General features: G+C 39.0%; 1 protein-coding gene across 1 annotated transcript in view; it reads left to right on the top strand.

The window, feature by feature from the left end:
• Ryr2 (ryanodine receptor 2) overlaps positions 1 to 15,295 on the top strand; it is a 588,770-nt gene that overhangs the window by 251,438 nt on the left and 322,037 nt on the right. Inside the window, exons 8-10 of the mRNA XM_077802933.1 lie at positions 2,033 to 2,145; positions 8,985 to 9,084; positions 9,717 to 9,813. Of these exons, the coding sequence (XP_077659059.1) occupies positions 2,033 to 2,145; positions 8,985 to 9,084; positions 9,717 to 9,813 (310 nt within the window). The remainder of the gene's footprint in view (positions 1 to 2,032; positions 2,146 to 8,984; positions 9,085 to 9,716; positions 9,814 to 15,295) is intronic.

The following is a 15,295-nucleotide window of genomic DNA, read 5'->3' as shown; positions in this document are numbered from 1 at the left end:
GGTGAGCTGTGGGTGTAGCTCCATGATAGAGCACTTGCCCAGCGTGCAAAAGGTCCCGGGTCCAGTCCCTGCACTGCAGGAATAAACAAAGCAGAGCAACAGCAAACATTTTCTGGAATGCTGTGCCACAGTAGGGTGAGTATTCATAACAGTTACTTACTATATATTTCAACAAGCTAGAAGGAAAGAGCCCATGTGTTTTTATCATAAACAAACGAGAAATGTTTGAGAAGGTAAGTATCTGATTTGAACATTGTACCTTGTTTGCATGTATCAAAACATCACATGATACTTTATTAACATGTTCAGTTTTTACCTTTTACGTATCAGCTATAAATTTAAAATACTTTCTCGCATTCTCTAGTTTAATAAACAACAAACATATAAAAACTATATATATAAACTAATTAAGAAAGTCTGAGAATCCCAGGCATTCTGATTTTTCATTTTCTGTAGGCTCAGTAATTCCACATTTTTGCTAGGGTTTTAGTTTTCTCATTTAGTGTATTTTAACACACTGTTAAATGAAAAAGAAAGTCAACTTTGCTCTTTAGAAGACGTTCAAGATGGGTTCCAGAACTTGTGTTCCTACACTGAGATAAGAGGATGACAGAAAAAGTCAGTCCCTCTGCCTAAGTTTGATCCCTTATAATATTCTCCCCTACCCATGGCTCTACTTCTTCTGAATTGCTGAATTATTTATTGTATTCATCATTAGTTTTCTGCTTTCCTTCATCATAGTTAAACCTACAAGGCAGGTGATTTTTTTTTCTTGTTTACTAAATGTTTCCCAGGCTACTGTGAAGCAGTAATTGGCAAACAGTGGGTACCCTATAAATGCTTGTGAGAGTGAGTGAAAAACTATCTACAGTTCTAAAAAAGTGGATTTGGTGAATGAAGATAAGGCATTCTGCTGGGTGGTGACCTGCAAATAAGACTGGTTTGTGTAAGAAAAGCAGTACAAGGCCCAGGCTACATATTGACTATAGGATGCTTAAGAAATATTATTGGATTACTCGTTTATTACTTCATGCAAAATTAACTTTTACTGAGTGCCTATAGTGTATGCTACTTGGAGCTGGGAAGACCCCAGTGGGGGGAAAAATGTGGAATTCCTGCTGTTAGGGACCTTGCATTCTGGCATCAGTAAGTTAGGAAGAGGAAATATGTTTATAGAAAAATAATAAAGCTGTGGAAGGGGAGAGAAGCATAATTACTAGCTAATAGATATCATTAGAACTCTGTTGCCACTTTGGAGAGAACCTATCTTCAGGTCTCGACAGACTGAAGGATGGTGTGCCTACATCCCTACCTCAGCAGAGGGGCTGAAGAATGATAAATGGACATGTGGTCCATGGTTATGCTGGACTTTTTTAGAAGATATGATTTGATTTGATGTGTAGCCAAGTCTTTTTGCAATGTATTCTTATGTACCAGGATTCTCTTTTACTTTACTATGAGATTAATACAAACTGCATTTTAAAATAACAAAGGCAAAAATGGGGTTGGAACAGTAAGATTTTAGGTGACAATACTTGGCATCCCTTTTTGAATCAGCATCTCAAAGTCCTGGGAGATTTAAAAATAAAAAAAAATCACCATAATGGAAACTGTCAAATCATAAAGTCCTTCTGAAACTGAAATGACACCAAGCTAGGTGTTATTATAGAAGAGCTATGTGAACAGGATAATGGTGTGCGATTGCATAGAGTGAATTCAGAACTGGGTGGCTGCTGAATTTGGTCTTATGTGAACTTATATAAATATCCTTAAATAGTTCTTAGTGGGGGAAGGGGTAGACTAAAATCTTCCCAAAATGTCACATCAAGTTTCTATTGGAAGAAACTTTGCATTTTAGTATGTCTTATCCTAAGCTAATTTGGCTAAGTTTGTTAGATTTTCATGGTCTAAGAGAGAAATTTGCATGAAATTTTACATTTCTGAAAGTCATGCTAATGGAATCACTGGCAAAGAAAACAGATTTTAAGTTAAAAGACCCTTCTCTGTGTTTCACTCTCCTTTCACTCTGCAGGTGAGGCCTGTTGGTGGACTATACATCCAGCCTCGAAGCAGCGATCAGAAGGAGAAAAAGTACGGGTTGGAGATGACCTCATCCTAGTTAGTGTGTCCTCTGAGCGGTACTTGGTAAGTGTGGACAGTAGGACTGGGGGCTTGGTGCTGTGGTAAAGGACAGCACATGAAATGGTCACTTTAGGGTTTATACTGCCAATTATCTGGGGAAATTGGTAATGAACAAGCCCATTCCTCTGTGTGGTAAGTTATTGACAGTGTGCAGTCACTGGCAGGGACTATTAAATTAAAAGTAGCATCTGCTGGTTCATAGCTGGTGGAGGCCTGAACATTTTTCCACTTGTTTGCTCTAGCTGATATGGATGGAAACAGTCACCATGCCAATTCCTGGAACAGTGCAAATGTGCAGTTTGTAAAATAAGCTTCTATCAAGCCCTTGCTACGTGCATGTGTGTGCTGCAGGGTGACACATTTGCTCAGGAGATGTGCAGTTGATTTGGAGTTGTCTTTGGATATAATTCATGCGGTAGATATAATTCACGGGCTTTTCAGTATACAAATTCTACATTTTAAACTTTGATGTTATTCTACATTTTTTGTTGTTGTGCCACTTATATTTTCACTATACAACAGAATTTATTTGACAGGGTATTATTCACCAAAGGAGTGGAAAATTCAGAACCTCACAGAGGCTAGAGCTTCTAATGTCAGTTCTGCAGCTAACTACCTGAGCAAGTCATGTAACTCCATGAATACCAGCTTTCTCGCTTGTAAAGTGAAGTTGTTGGTAATAACAGAATGTAGAGCCAAGGTTCTTGAGAAGAGGCAGTGAGATAATGAATTTGAATGTAATTTGAATTAATAAGCACTGTTCAAATAATAGCAATAGTAATGTCAATGTCTAAGATATGAGGTTTACCTCCTGTTAACTTTGGAAATAAATGAACCTTGTAGTAGTTAAAATGAACAAACAATTTCCAGACTACAGTTTAGCTAATTATTTAAGTTTCCAGCATTAACTTTTAAAAAGAGCTGCAAAAGAGTATCCAACCAGGTTGTTAAAATGTCCCTCTCATTTGGTAATAAAGTCAGCACTTTAATTGTTCATGTATGTGGGGACCTAGCAATAGCAGAAACAACAAGAGAGACTGTGGACCCGTGATGCACCAAGTCTGCCCTCAAGAGACTTAGTGGGGGCTGCAAACTGTGTCGGCTTCCCACCACTGTGACTAAACACCTGACATAAGCCACTTCAGTAAAGGAAAGGTGTACTGTGGTCCATGGTGTCAGAGACTTTCGTCCTCAGTTGCTTCATAATTTGGGGCCTGTGTGAGGCAGATATCATGAAAGGATCATGTTGGAGCCAGCCTGCTTGCTTCATGTGGCTGGGAAGCAAAGAGAAGGGGGCTGGAGTCCCAATGTCCCTTTCGGGGATGAGCCCCCAGTGACAAGATAACACAAGGCAATGAAGGGTATAGGGTGGGAAGACTTCAGGTAATAACACTTTGTGTCGTTTTTTTTTAAACATCAACATCCCATAAATGTACTGGGAGATTTTTTTTTTTTTTAAATCTTGGTAGTGCAGCTTTCACATTACCAGCCCAAAGTCCTTCTGAAAATCAAGTAACAGGATTCAGTGGTTTTCTCCCTCTGGGCCCTGCCTCCTCAATGTTCCACCACCACCTCCCAATAGTGCCATCAGCTGGGGACCAAGCCTTCAATACACAAGCCTTTGCTGGGCGTTTAAGGTCCAAACCACACCATAAACCACATCTCTGGAGATGCACAGGCATGTGATCAGGCAGGTTAAGGGTGCTGCAGGCAGTCCCTGGGTCTCAGTATGCTGCTGCTTCATCTCAAATCAATTAGTGCTGTGTCCATAGAGTACCTGGGTGGTGGGTTGAAGGGCTTTTATGGTGGACTTGGTGGGAAGATTCAGAAACAAGAAGGGGCAAATGGTAAGGTAGTGAAAGGACTCTGAAGTAAGTCAGGAATCTGTGGGACCATCCACACAGAGAACACCAGATAACATGTGTGCACGTGTGTATGTGCACATACATATGTAGGGTTTTGTTCTTGTTGTTTTATTCATAGTCTGGTGAGTCTGAGGCTGGACCAACTACGTAACTAAGAAGTTTCTGCATTGGGGCTATTGGGAAAACGAGTTCAGCATGTCAAGGTATTACGAGGATGAGATGCTTAAATCCAAGCCAGGCCCCTGCACTGGCATAGCATGTGGCTGTCATCCTTACCTGGGAGATTTGTGCCCATGGAGAATGGTTAAAGAAACTCACGTGTTGAACCAGAATAAGAGAGAGTTGGGAAAGGAGGAGAGCAGGGAATGTAATAGGTGGTCTTGAATAAAGATCTGTTGTGTGAAAGCAATATTCTGAGAAGATGCTGGTGTGGCTAAAAATAAGTTAAAATTTGTGCCCAAACACAAATTAGTTAAAACTATGTAAAAGAAACTTGTCTCACCATTGACCTGACAGCTGTTCAGTCGCTGGTGTCTGTTGACCCAGGAGCTGTTGCCCACACTATCCCTGGTGGCTAACCTGAGGTTACCCCATCCAACACTGTGCTGTGCGTGGAACACTCCACAGCAAGGCTCACAGCTGCTGGAATGCCAAGTTGATCAAAATGATTCAGAAGGCTGATTTTCACCCCACCTTCCGCGAAGGTGCTTTGTGCATGGAAGGAGGCACATATGCTTTATGAAGTGGGCAGTGAAACATGTTTTCCCGGAAATAAAGCATCTTATCTCTAAGAATGGTTGTAACTACTCACCCCAATCATGCCCTTTCTCATCTTCTGCTGTTTTATATTCTGATATGAAATGATATCTTAACCCTCTTTTCAAGAATATCTAAAAGGAAAGATATTCTTTGCCCCTATTGGAAATTTTGTCTTCTTTTAAAGAAGACTTTAGTGAAGCAGCTAAGGTATCAGAGAAATGCACAGCTAGATGAAAGCAGGGCAAGTAGCTATTACTGATGGTGAATCCCATTCCCAACTGAATAAAATAAGATACAGCATATAAAACATTTATATCTGTGTTAGATGTAAAATCACCCTGGTGTGCACCAAAGATCCCAGTTTATTTTCTGGCTTGTTTGCATTGGAAATGATGATTCTTATCAATTTTCTGTTAATACGGGCATCTGTAGACATACACAGTTTTTACATTGCCAAACGACTAAGTGGAAATTAAGAAAAGCACAACCCTCCAACCCAAAGAGTGAGGGAAATTAAGACTTTGGTTCAGGAAATGCTATTTTAGGGTTCACAAAATTCTCTCCTGCTCACCTTAGAAGATTTTTGATAACAAATGCAAAAGTGTTTTAACTGCACAATAAATTGCTGAATTGCCTCAAATAGCATCAAACTGAGGATAAAACAGTGATTCTAAATATTTTCAAGTTCAGCTGAATGGTAGAAACTACTCTGCTCTGTGCCTACTCACCACATGTGTACTACCAAGCTGCGCTCTCAGGCTCTATAATGCCATTCTGATTAATTTACTGAGCCTTTAAAAAAAAAATCTCCGTGTGGGCTCAGGTAATAGAGTCATAGAATATTACAACTAGCAATCGCACCTTTTTTAAATGCCCATGATTTGTTTGTTTTTCAGAGGAACAAACTGAAGCCTGAGGGTTAAGATTAATTTACTGTGTTTTCTGTCCCTTGATGATGATTTATTCTGAATGCTGGATCACCAAGGCCCAAGTGCCTGATATGTACTAAGAGATAAACAAAGGAATGTACAATTGCATCAGCTAAGGGTTGAATTTGGAGTTCCTAAAAATTCTGGGGCCATGGGTGCCTCTGGCAGTCTGAAAGCTTTATGACTTCTTGTCATAATAATTTCTTAAAATGCATAGAATAAATATGTAGGGCTACAAAAGAAACTAAAAATACTGAAGTATGGTTTAGTGAGCTTTAGGATATGAATCCTGAGAGGGGATTTGTAATGTCACTTCTGTTTCTGAGATCGTATGCCCCAAACATAGTCTTTGGATCTGTGGTCTTGATTGACCTCATCCTACTCCCACTGAATCTGAGCCTGTGTTTGTGGACAGTATCCTCAGATGATGGGTGTGCATTTTAAAGCTTGAAAATCACTCAATTTTAGGTTAAAGGTGAGATGAGTGCCCACATCCTGATGTGTGGATTGTACTGCCAGATTATTGTGTAAATTCTATGGTAGTTGTATTTTTCAGCGAAAGGCTGCTTTTACTTTCTACTCACATCTATTTTTGCTTTAAAGACAACTCATCTTTCTTTTGGTAACTGAAACTGTTACTGAATTTTGAATATTCAATACCATGGCTGACTTGATGCTGTTCATACTCAGATTTCCCTTCACTATATAAGCAGCAAAATTAAATAGAAGCATCCAGAGTTGCTATGCCCAGAGAATATTTTCTTTCAAAGAGTGCACATTATTTAGATCACTTCATATGACTGTAGTAGACCCTAAGGGCGTGTGAGGACTGATGCTTGTGTTTTATCTTCCTCTCATGTTGTCTCAGGTGTGCCTTAGACATTACCTTCCAGCTTCTCCACCCTCACTGTTTCTCAGTGCAGCAGCTCCTCAGCACCTAAACAGAAAGTCCTTGGCATGGTGACAGCTTCTGTGCACAGGCCCTTTGATAGCTGCATCTCTCAGTGTGAGCTGTAAGCAGGGAGGGGTCTCTGCTGGACCCCATGCTCCTGTGCCTCTGTGCCACTGGGGGCCTTGGCAGAGCTTCTCACAGACCAGGGCCCTACCCTTCTGCCAGTGTCAAGGTTTCTAGTACATTAAAAATGAAAATCCCTGATTTACAGGAATTTTGGTATGTTTTAAGTATTTTCACTTAGCACTTGAACATTATTGTTATGCATGTCTAAATCCAACATATGGATAAACTTACCTAGAGATGTTGTTTCCAAAACGGGAGCCCAGGCCAGTGATTCCTTGTGTCCCCTCAGAGCTTCCACCCCGAGGATGCCCCCCTCCACCCCGAGGATGCCCCCCTCCACCCGTGGAAGGCCATCCATCCCTGCAGGCCCAGCACAGCAACTCTCTCCACAGTGTCCCCAGAGCTCTTACAGTTCCTGCAGTGTGGTGGTTGAAGTTCCCACAGCATTGTCTGAATGCACAGCATTGTCTGAATGTACCTACAAGAGTACAAGCATTCTCGGGGTACAGGATGCATTCTATTGATATTTAGCTTGATGTTTTGTACACAGTACATTCGACAAATCCAAGATGATTCAACAAATAATTATCTACTCTTCATATTGACTGAGCTTCCACTCTTGCAGTTTTATCTCACCAAAATAAAATGTAAGCATTAGTATTCTGAATTATTTTCAGATGAGATCCCAGAGATTTTCATCTTCTATATATTATAATGTATATATGTGAGTATACATATTTATATAGTGTGTGTGCTTTTTGACTAAGTCATTAAAATAGGAATATTTATGGAATTACTTAGAATATGTTTTCAAGAAAAATGTATGCTGTTGTAATTTTAAAAGGTGGATTGGTGTCTCCATGTACTGGTTTATTAATTAACACTGTAGATGGCTAAGGATTAGGTTATGAATCTCTGTCAGATTACAGAGAAAACCAGATAATTACATTGTGTGATAATTGATGTAAAGGAAAATATATTTTACTTGCTTGTGGAAGCAGATAGACTTTGATTTATTCATAACAGTGAAAGGATTTAACATATTGGAGAAGAAACTGAGTTAGTGAGGGAGTCCCAGTTGGGCTGCGGGTCAGAATGAACAGCCTGAGGTGATGGGGAGGTTGTGCAGAAGCAAGGCAGCCAAGGAAGGCTAAGGACAGGGCTAAGAGCACATGCCTGCTAAATCTGACATCTCCCCTGGGAGGCTTTTAATCTTATCAGCTGGAAAAACTGCTGATGAACTAAGTGGACAAGTCACCCTCTCAGAAGTTTCTTGGGTTTTAGGAGAAAGAGAACAAGGGACATGTTCTTGATGAGGACCTGCATGTCCATATTTAGAACAAGGAGGCCTTTAGGGTGTTGGCAGGCCTGTGGAGCACACTTCAGTTGGCTCCTGCAGTCTGTGATTGACCTTTATCTCTCTGGGATGGTCAGGTTCGTGGGAAATCACTGGTGTGAGTAAATTCTCTAAATGCTTAGGCTGTCACCAGGGTTGGGAACGTGTTGCAGAAATATTGCAGGGGTACTGGTGGTGTTGCTGAGAAGACTCCAAGTCAAAAGTGGTGGTTTCATGTAGTTTTGAAATTCTACAGGCAGTTGGGTAGTGTAGTAAAATAAGCAAGGCATTTGGCTATACTCATAATTTTGTTTCTCTCAGTTAACATTTTGTAACTCATATCTTATGTCTCAATATATTAAATGTCATTATTATGAATGAAAATCTCAAATTTGTAACATCTGAGTTTTGGAGGAAATTCATTATCCTAATTTCAGATCGTGATTGAGAAATATTGCCATCTAATGGCTGATGTATCAAATTGCAGATAACAGTTCCTAAAGGATACAAACAAATGCCCAATTTGGTTCTGCCTATTTCACCCATCTCACCAACAATGATGAACTATTGCAGTGTGATATGGAGAAAACTTAATTATACTTTTAAACTTCCCATCTTCTACACCATTTTTTCCATTAACAAGCCTTAATACAAAAATTGTTTCTTTGTATAAATAAATTTACCTGGTGTATTTATTATTTGTACAGTTTCTGATTACTGGTTTAAGTTAATACCTCTTAGCATAAAGTTGAAAAATACCTAAAGTCAAATAGAAACCATTACTATTGTTTCTCCTACTAGTCTTTGAATTTTTGAATGATGGGGTTGAGTAGATGCCGTCTGTGGACGTTTCCCAGCCTGCAGTGTCCAGTTAGCGCTGACAGAGCATGACACGCTGGGACTGACAGCTGTGCCCCTCTTGCCTCTTGCTGCAGCACTTGTCTTACGGCAATGGCAGCCTGCATGTGGACGCAGCCTTCCAGCAGACCCTGTGGAGCGTGGCGCCCATCAGCTCAGGAAGTGAAGCAGCCCAAGGTAAGAACTCCACTTCTGCTAGAGGGCTCATCCTTGCCGCAGGGTTGATGATCATTTGTGGAATCGCTTAATGAGTTGATCATTAGAGTTCTTTTGTGTCCAAACAGTCTCTCAAGCAGATACTGGACATTGAGAATCTTGTTTAAGCTGCTGTTTAAAAGTGAAGCTTACATTAAGGTTTCTCTTTGCTTATTATTTATGCTGTTGTCAACTTTAGCTCATTAGTGTGGTTTCATTTGCTAGGTTTATAAGAGTTGTGTCCTCTAATGTTTTGGCCTCAGGGTATTGCTCAGTTGGCACACGTTGACATTCCTCATCTTCCAGGCTCAGGCCTTAGAGCTGCAAAACCATGGTGTTCTGCGGCAGGATTTCCAAGGGCCATGCCTTCGTTCATTTGGTTTATTCCCACTTACGTAGGTTCACATGTGCCGTGGTAACATATTCATGTGTGTAATGTGGTCATGTATCCTGGTGGGGAATGTTACCAAGTGGGACTCAGAAGTTAGCCAGCACCGTCCACTTCTGTGACCTTGGCCTCACTAGACTTGTGTTTCTCTGTGAAAGTAGAAGTTTGGACCAGGTGGAATGTCTGGCTACCAGCCCCAGTCACAAATGACTTTTAATCATTCCAGGGTATCTGATTGGTGGTGATGTCCTCAGGTTGCTGCACGGACACATGGATGAATGTCTCACTGTCCCTTCAGGAGAACATGGCGAGGAGCAACGGAGGTTGGTACCTGAGCCCAGCACATGGTGCTAGTTTTGTTATAGTTGCTGCCTTTTTCTTTGCATTGAAAGAATTTTCCTAACTAAGGACATGTCTGCTTGGTATGCTAGCTTAGCACAAGAGGGACCATGGGTATCCTGTCCACTGAGGTGATCCATTTCTTGGCTTTATTACAAGTTTTTTCTTATGCTTTTCTTATTAGCAGAAGAAGGGCTAGACATTCTTGTATAATTAAAACACACTAAGAAGCACTGAGCAAACTGAGTGGATTGGTCGGGGTAAACACATTAAATTCAACTACTTAAAATATCATTATTGTTCATATGTTTTGATTCATTCTCAAAGAGGTTTAATCTCAAATTCAGTTTCAGAGTCAGAGTTCTCAGATTTTACAAAATCACAGGATCTTCCTGTGTTATCCATAGCTTATTGACAGATAATGAAATTGTCAACTTTGCTTCATATTTTGTGATAAAATACATCTATTAATACTTTTTGACATTGAGATAAGAGTAAAATAGTCTGCATTCACTGGGAAAAATCCATAAATACTATAAAGCTGTAAGAATATTTAGGGTTATTTGGTTGCTGCTGCACTTCACAAGTTAATCAACGAATATAGTAAGGTGAAGACATAAATAATAGGTCACAGCTAGAGAAGGCCTTATCTGGATGGTTTATTGTGTGTCTATAAATTTTTCAGTGGGTATTTCTCATACTAACATGGATACTTGAGTATCTTGTTTAATATTTATTGTACATTAATAAGAAAATACAGGGAATGTTTAAAAATAATCATTTAACTAGCTCAGGAAAATCACTCTGAGGCCTGGTCCTGGGTCTTACCTCTCACCAGGCAGACCTGGATTATGGTGAAGAGTGAAATGCAGCTCCTGGGAAAATTCCCTCAACTAAAATTGCTGCATTTAGTGAGTTAGGAAGAAGATGGCAAAGGTGCTAAAATGCTTTATGAAAACATGGGGATATAGAGAAGCCGGCATGGTGGCACATGCAAGTAATCCCTGTGGCTTGGGAGGCTGAGACAGGAGGATCACAAGTTCAAGGCCAACCTAAGCAACTTAGTGAAGCCTTGTGCAACTTAGTAAGACCCTGTCTCAAAAGTTAAAATAGACTGGAGATCTGAATCTGTGTTTAAGCACCCCTGTTTTCAATCCCCAGTACAAAAAAAGTAGTTAATTTGAGGTGAGTACTGAGGGTCTGGGAGACATGAAATAAGAATTTGGGATACCTGGAGTCTTAGACTCAGAAAAAGCATGAGTTGAATATAAATCAGTAATGTGGTGGGATAGTTGAAGGAATGGGCATCCATTATTGTTAGCTGAAATGGAAAGAGTAGAGTGGACATGAGGGGAATGACAGCCATCTGTCACTGCTCTCAGAAGTCTGTGAAAGCCTGGAATAGTTGCATCAGGCTAGAGGGTGAGGATGGAACTCTGCAGAACACTGATACTTAGGATGGGGACAGAAGAAGGGTCAGGAGGAGACAGGAGCATGGTGAGGTGGAGACTCTGGGAAGGTAGCTATGGAATCCAAGGAGGGCTGAAGTGTGGATGTGTTGAATGCTGTGATGTATTCATGGAGTTGGGGGTTTTCGGAGCCATGTCAGTGTCTCTGGGTCTTCAGTCCTGCCCTGTTCAGTGGAAGATTGAAACCAAGTGATGCTTGGAATTCCTGTAGCACTACAGGGACCTGTGGTTACGGCATGGATCTGCTGGCTGTGTGACTCACACAGGTGACTTTCCCCCTATGTAAGACGCAGTTTAAATGTTATCTCCTCTTTCACGGGATTGTTTTTACATTAAATGAGAAAATGTGCATGAATCAACTAATTTATTGGTTGTCATTGTTACTGGCATCATTATTTAGACTGAAGAGATAGCATCTAGCCATATAGTAGGGAAATCTTTGAGGGATCCTGGGCATGAAGGAAGGTAGAGCTTAGACTTTGTGGGAAGAGAGCCTACCCTAGATTAAAGAAAGCCCTTTATATTACTGCAGGAAAAAACTGAGAAATTAGAAAGGTGTGTTCATATTGTTCTGAGCCCAGTCTCCTATACATACCTGTGTAGGCCTGTCCATCCACACCAAACATCAGGCTTGATTTAATGCTAATGATTTTTACATGGATTTAATCTCAGCCGATATTAGCTAAACATATTGAGACTCTATCAAGGTAGAGCTGACAATAAGAATATATGTGTCCCTCTTTATAGCATGTCCACATGGGTGAAATTAGATGAAAATGGATGTCAGGTCATGACTTGGAGGAGAAAGCAAATCAGAAATAGGCAAACTGTAGCCTTGGGGACATTGCTTAAGAAAGAAGAGTCAAATTTGTCTTGATTACATAGTTGGACAGAGTGATTATTGACACATAATGATGAAATCATTCTTTACATCTGTATTTATGAAGCACTTTAGTATTTCAAAACATATTACAGTAATTACAAAGACTTTTTATTTAAAGAGTGGAAAAAGTTTTATTCTTTGCAACAAATAAGGAGACCATTGGGGTTATTTGCAAATTGTTGTTCTCCCAAAAAAGGAAAGCCTGGTGATTTTACTGGGGAGCCTACACACACACACACACACACACACACACACACACACACACACGCCCAGGTAGGGGCAGGCACATCCCTGAACATGCTCAGTTTAAGGTGTATGTTTCTGACCATGTTCAGTTAAAGTTGCTGGATCTTCTCTTCAATAAGAAAGGATGGTGGACATATTTCTGGGCATGCTTCGTTTAAGGAATGTGGATGTTTTAAAATTTTGCTTTGTTTTCACATTGAATCATTGCCTGTGCCATAGGGAGCTGGGGGAGGCAGAGGATAGCTCAGCCTGTAGGTAGCATTTCTTGAATTGATATCACTCTGTTTGGGGATAAATGCATAATAATGATCTAAAAATACTTTGGGTTCATTTAAAAGAAAGCAAAAATAATTTGATTTTCAAACAGGGATTTGAAAGCTGGAGAAGTTCTAGGAAAATATTTAAAATCCTCTTTTACTTCACAGCTCATTGTTGTAATTTTATCTGGTTATTCCTATTAATGATACACTTTCATTAAAATTAAGCAACCAAAATCAGATCAGCTTTGTTCTAAGAAATAGATGGAGATGACCAGCAATGACATTTACGTCCGAGAAGTTTAGAAATATTCTGATCATCAGTGCTGTGTTCCAAGATGGATTTATCAATCTGCCCTGCCTTGGTTCACCAACACTTTTGAAAAAAAATATATATATACATGTATGTACATGTATACATATATATATATGTATATATACATATATATATGTGTGTATGTGTAATATATATATAAAATCTGTAATTGTAGCTATTGAAAATTCAGTGATGGGCTTTGTAATTCTAGATACCATTAGATTTATCTTTAACTTCATCTTCATATCTACATGTGTATGTATATGAGATTACTTCTCTGTTCTCATGAGGAATATGACTCTTAGAATGAAAAGCCTACAGTGGACCATTCAATTAAGTAGATAAAATTGAAGAATGAGAAGTATAAAGGGAAACTTGATACTTTCCCCTGTACTGTCTTCCCATATTATATGTAGACTGGACTCTGTCATGCTCTATATTTCATCAATTTTTTAGTTTCTTGAGATTTTTCTAGGAAGACATCTGTCTTTAAACTTCTAAACAACAATGAAAGTAGTAAAAATATAACTGCAGTAGCATCCACACTTAGGTGAGGTAGAGTGATTCTTGGTTCTTACTGAACCTCTTCAGTTAGTGAGATAGAAGAAGTTGAGGAGAAACAGATTCTGGTAGTTGGTAAGGGATTTTTCAGATGCTGCATAAGTTTTAACTATGCTTTAAAATGACTTTCATTCTGGAAGCTTGAAATATGATTACCAAATTTTATTTTAAGAATAATACACACACACACACACACACACACACACACACATTCTCTTCTAGATTTTGTCTCTGGATTGTATCTCTTTATTTCTTTCTCTAGTTTTATGTGAATGTAATACAATATTAACAAAGGCATTTCTTGTGCACATATAAATTTATATTAAATTTGTACCATATGAATTAAGTATGCTATACTTAATAATAATAAATTAAGCTTATTAAGTTTAATTAGTAGTAGTAATGCTGCTGGTGGTAGTGTATATTTTTGCAGTGCTGGGGATTGGACTCAGGGCCTTACATATGCTGGGCAAAGCTCTGCTACTTAGCTACAGCTCAGGAAGTTTAAATATACTTTCAAATGGATAAATTAGGGGGAGTATTAGATGGGATATCTGATTTGAAAACTAATATTAGTGGAATATTATTTGTAATGCATTATTTTTATGTTAAAACTACGCAGCTTGTAATAGTCTTATTCGTTCAGTAAACAGTTGTGAAGTGACTATAATGTTCTAGGTTCTGGGCTTTACAGTATGTAGGAAGAGACAAAGTGTCTTCCTCAGGAATTTTGCACTCTAGTGTGGATTTTGACAGTTAAAACATAAATATGTCATTTGTAAATGCACATTTGTATGTACACACAGATAAATTGTAATAGTAAGAGCCTGTGGAGAAAAATAAAGCTGGGAAGGGAATGGAGATGGAGTGTTCATGTGTGCTGTGTGTTTTGTGGGAGGAGAGACACAGGTTGTACTGTATTATACTGAGGTTGTACTGCTTCCATCTTACCAGCCGTCACTCTTGTACTTGTTCTATTACTTTCAAAAGCTGGCAATTAAGTTATAATTCCTGATTATATCGGAAGTAAATTCTGTGTGTTCTTTCCAGAATATGACTCAGCAGAGAGCTGTGCTGTGTGTATTCATGACAATATTTTCACCTCTGTGTCTCTTTTAGTATTATGATGAATTAAAGAATAGTAATTGTAAATAATTGATGAGTCATGAGAGGGCTTTAATGTAATGAATTAAATATCTTTCAGTCTGGTTCAGGAAGAGAGATGAATGGTTAATGTCCCTGAACACAATTGGGCAACTAATATCCTTGCAGAGATATTGTCCTTAATCACTACATAGGGAAAAGCATTTATAGCACATTTTATGTACTACAAAAAGGTCAAGGATGAATGTACCCATTTTGAGTGATTTTTTATAAAGGATGTAAGGTCTCTTAGGATTTTTGTTTATTTTTGCAAGTGAAAGTACACTTATTGAAAACTTTTTTCCCATTGAATGACCTTTGCGTCTTTGTCAAAGAGCAGTTGACTATTTTTGTGGGTCTATTTTGGCTCTTTGTTATCTATATATCTCTTCTTTGGCTAATACCACACTGTCTTGATTACTGTAGCTTCATAATAGCATTTACATAATCTTGAAGTCAGGTAGTGTCAGCCCTCTAATTTTTTTTCCCCTCTCAATATTGCATTGGCTATTATGGGTCTTTCACTTCCCCATATAAATATTAAAATCAGTTTATTGAAATCCATAACAATCACTTACTGGGATTTTGATT

This window comes from Urocitellus parryii, chromosome 9, assembly GCF_045843805.1.
Source record: "Urocitellus parryii isolate mUroPar1 chromosome 9, mUroPar1.hap1, whole genome shotgun sequence".
Lineage (NCBI taxonomy): Eukaryota > Metazoa > Chordata > Mammalia > Rodentia > Sciuridae > Urocitellus > Urocitellus parryii.
This window is presented reverse-complemented; position numbering and strand designations above follow the sequence as displayed.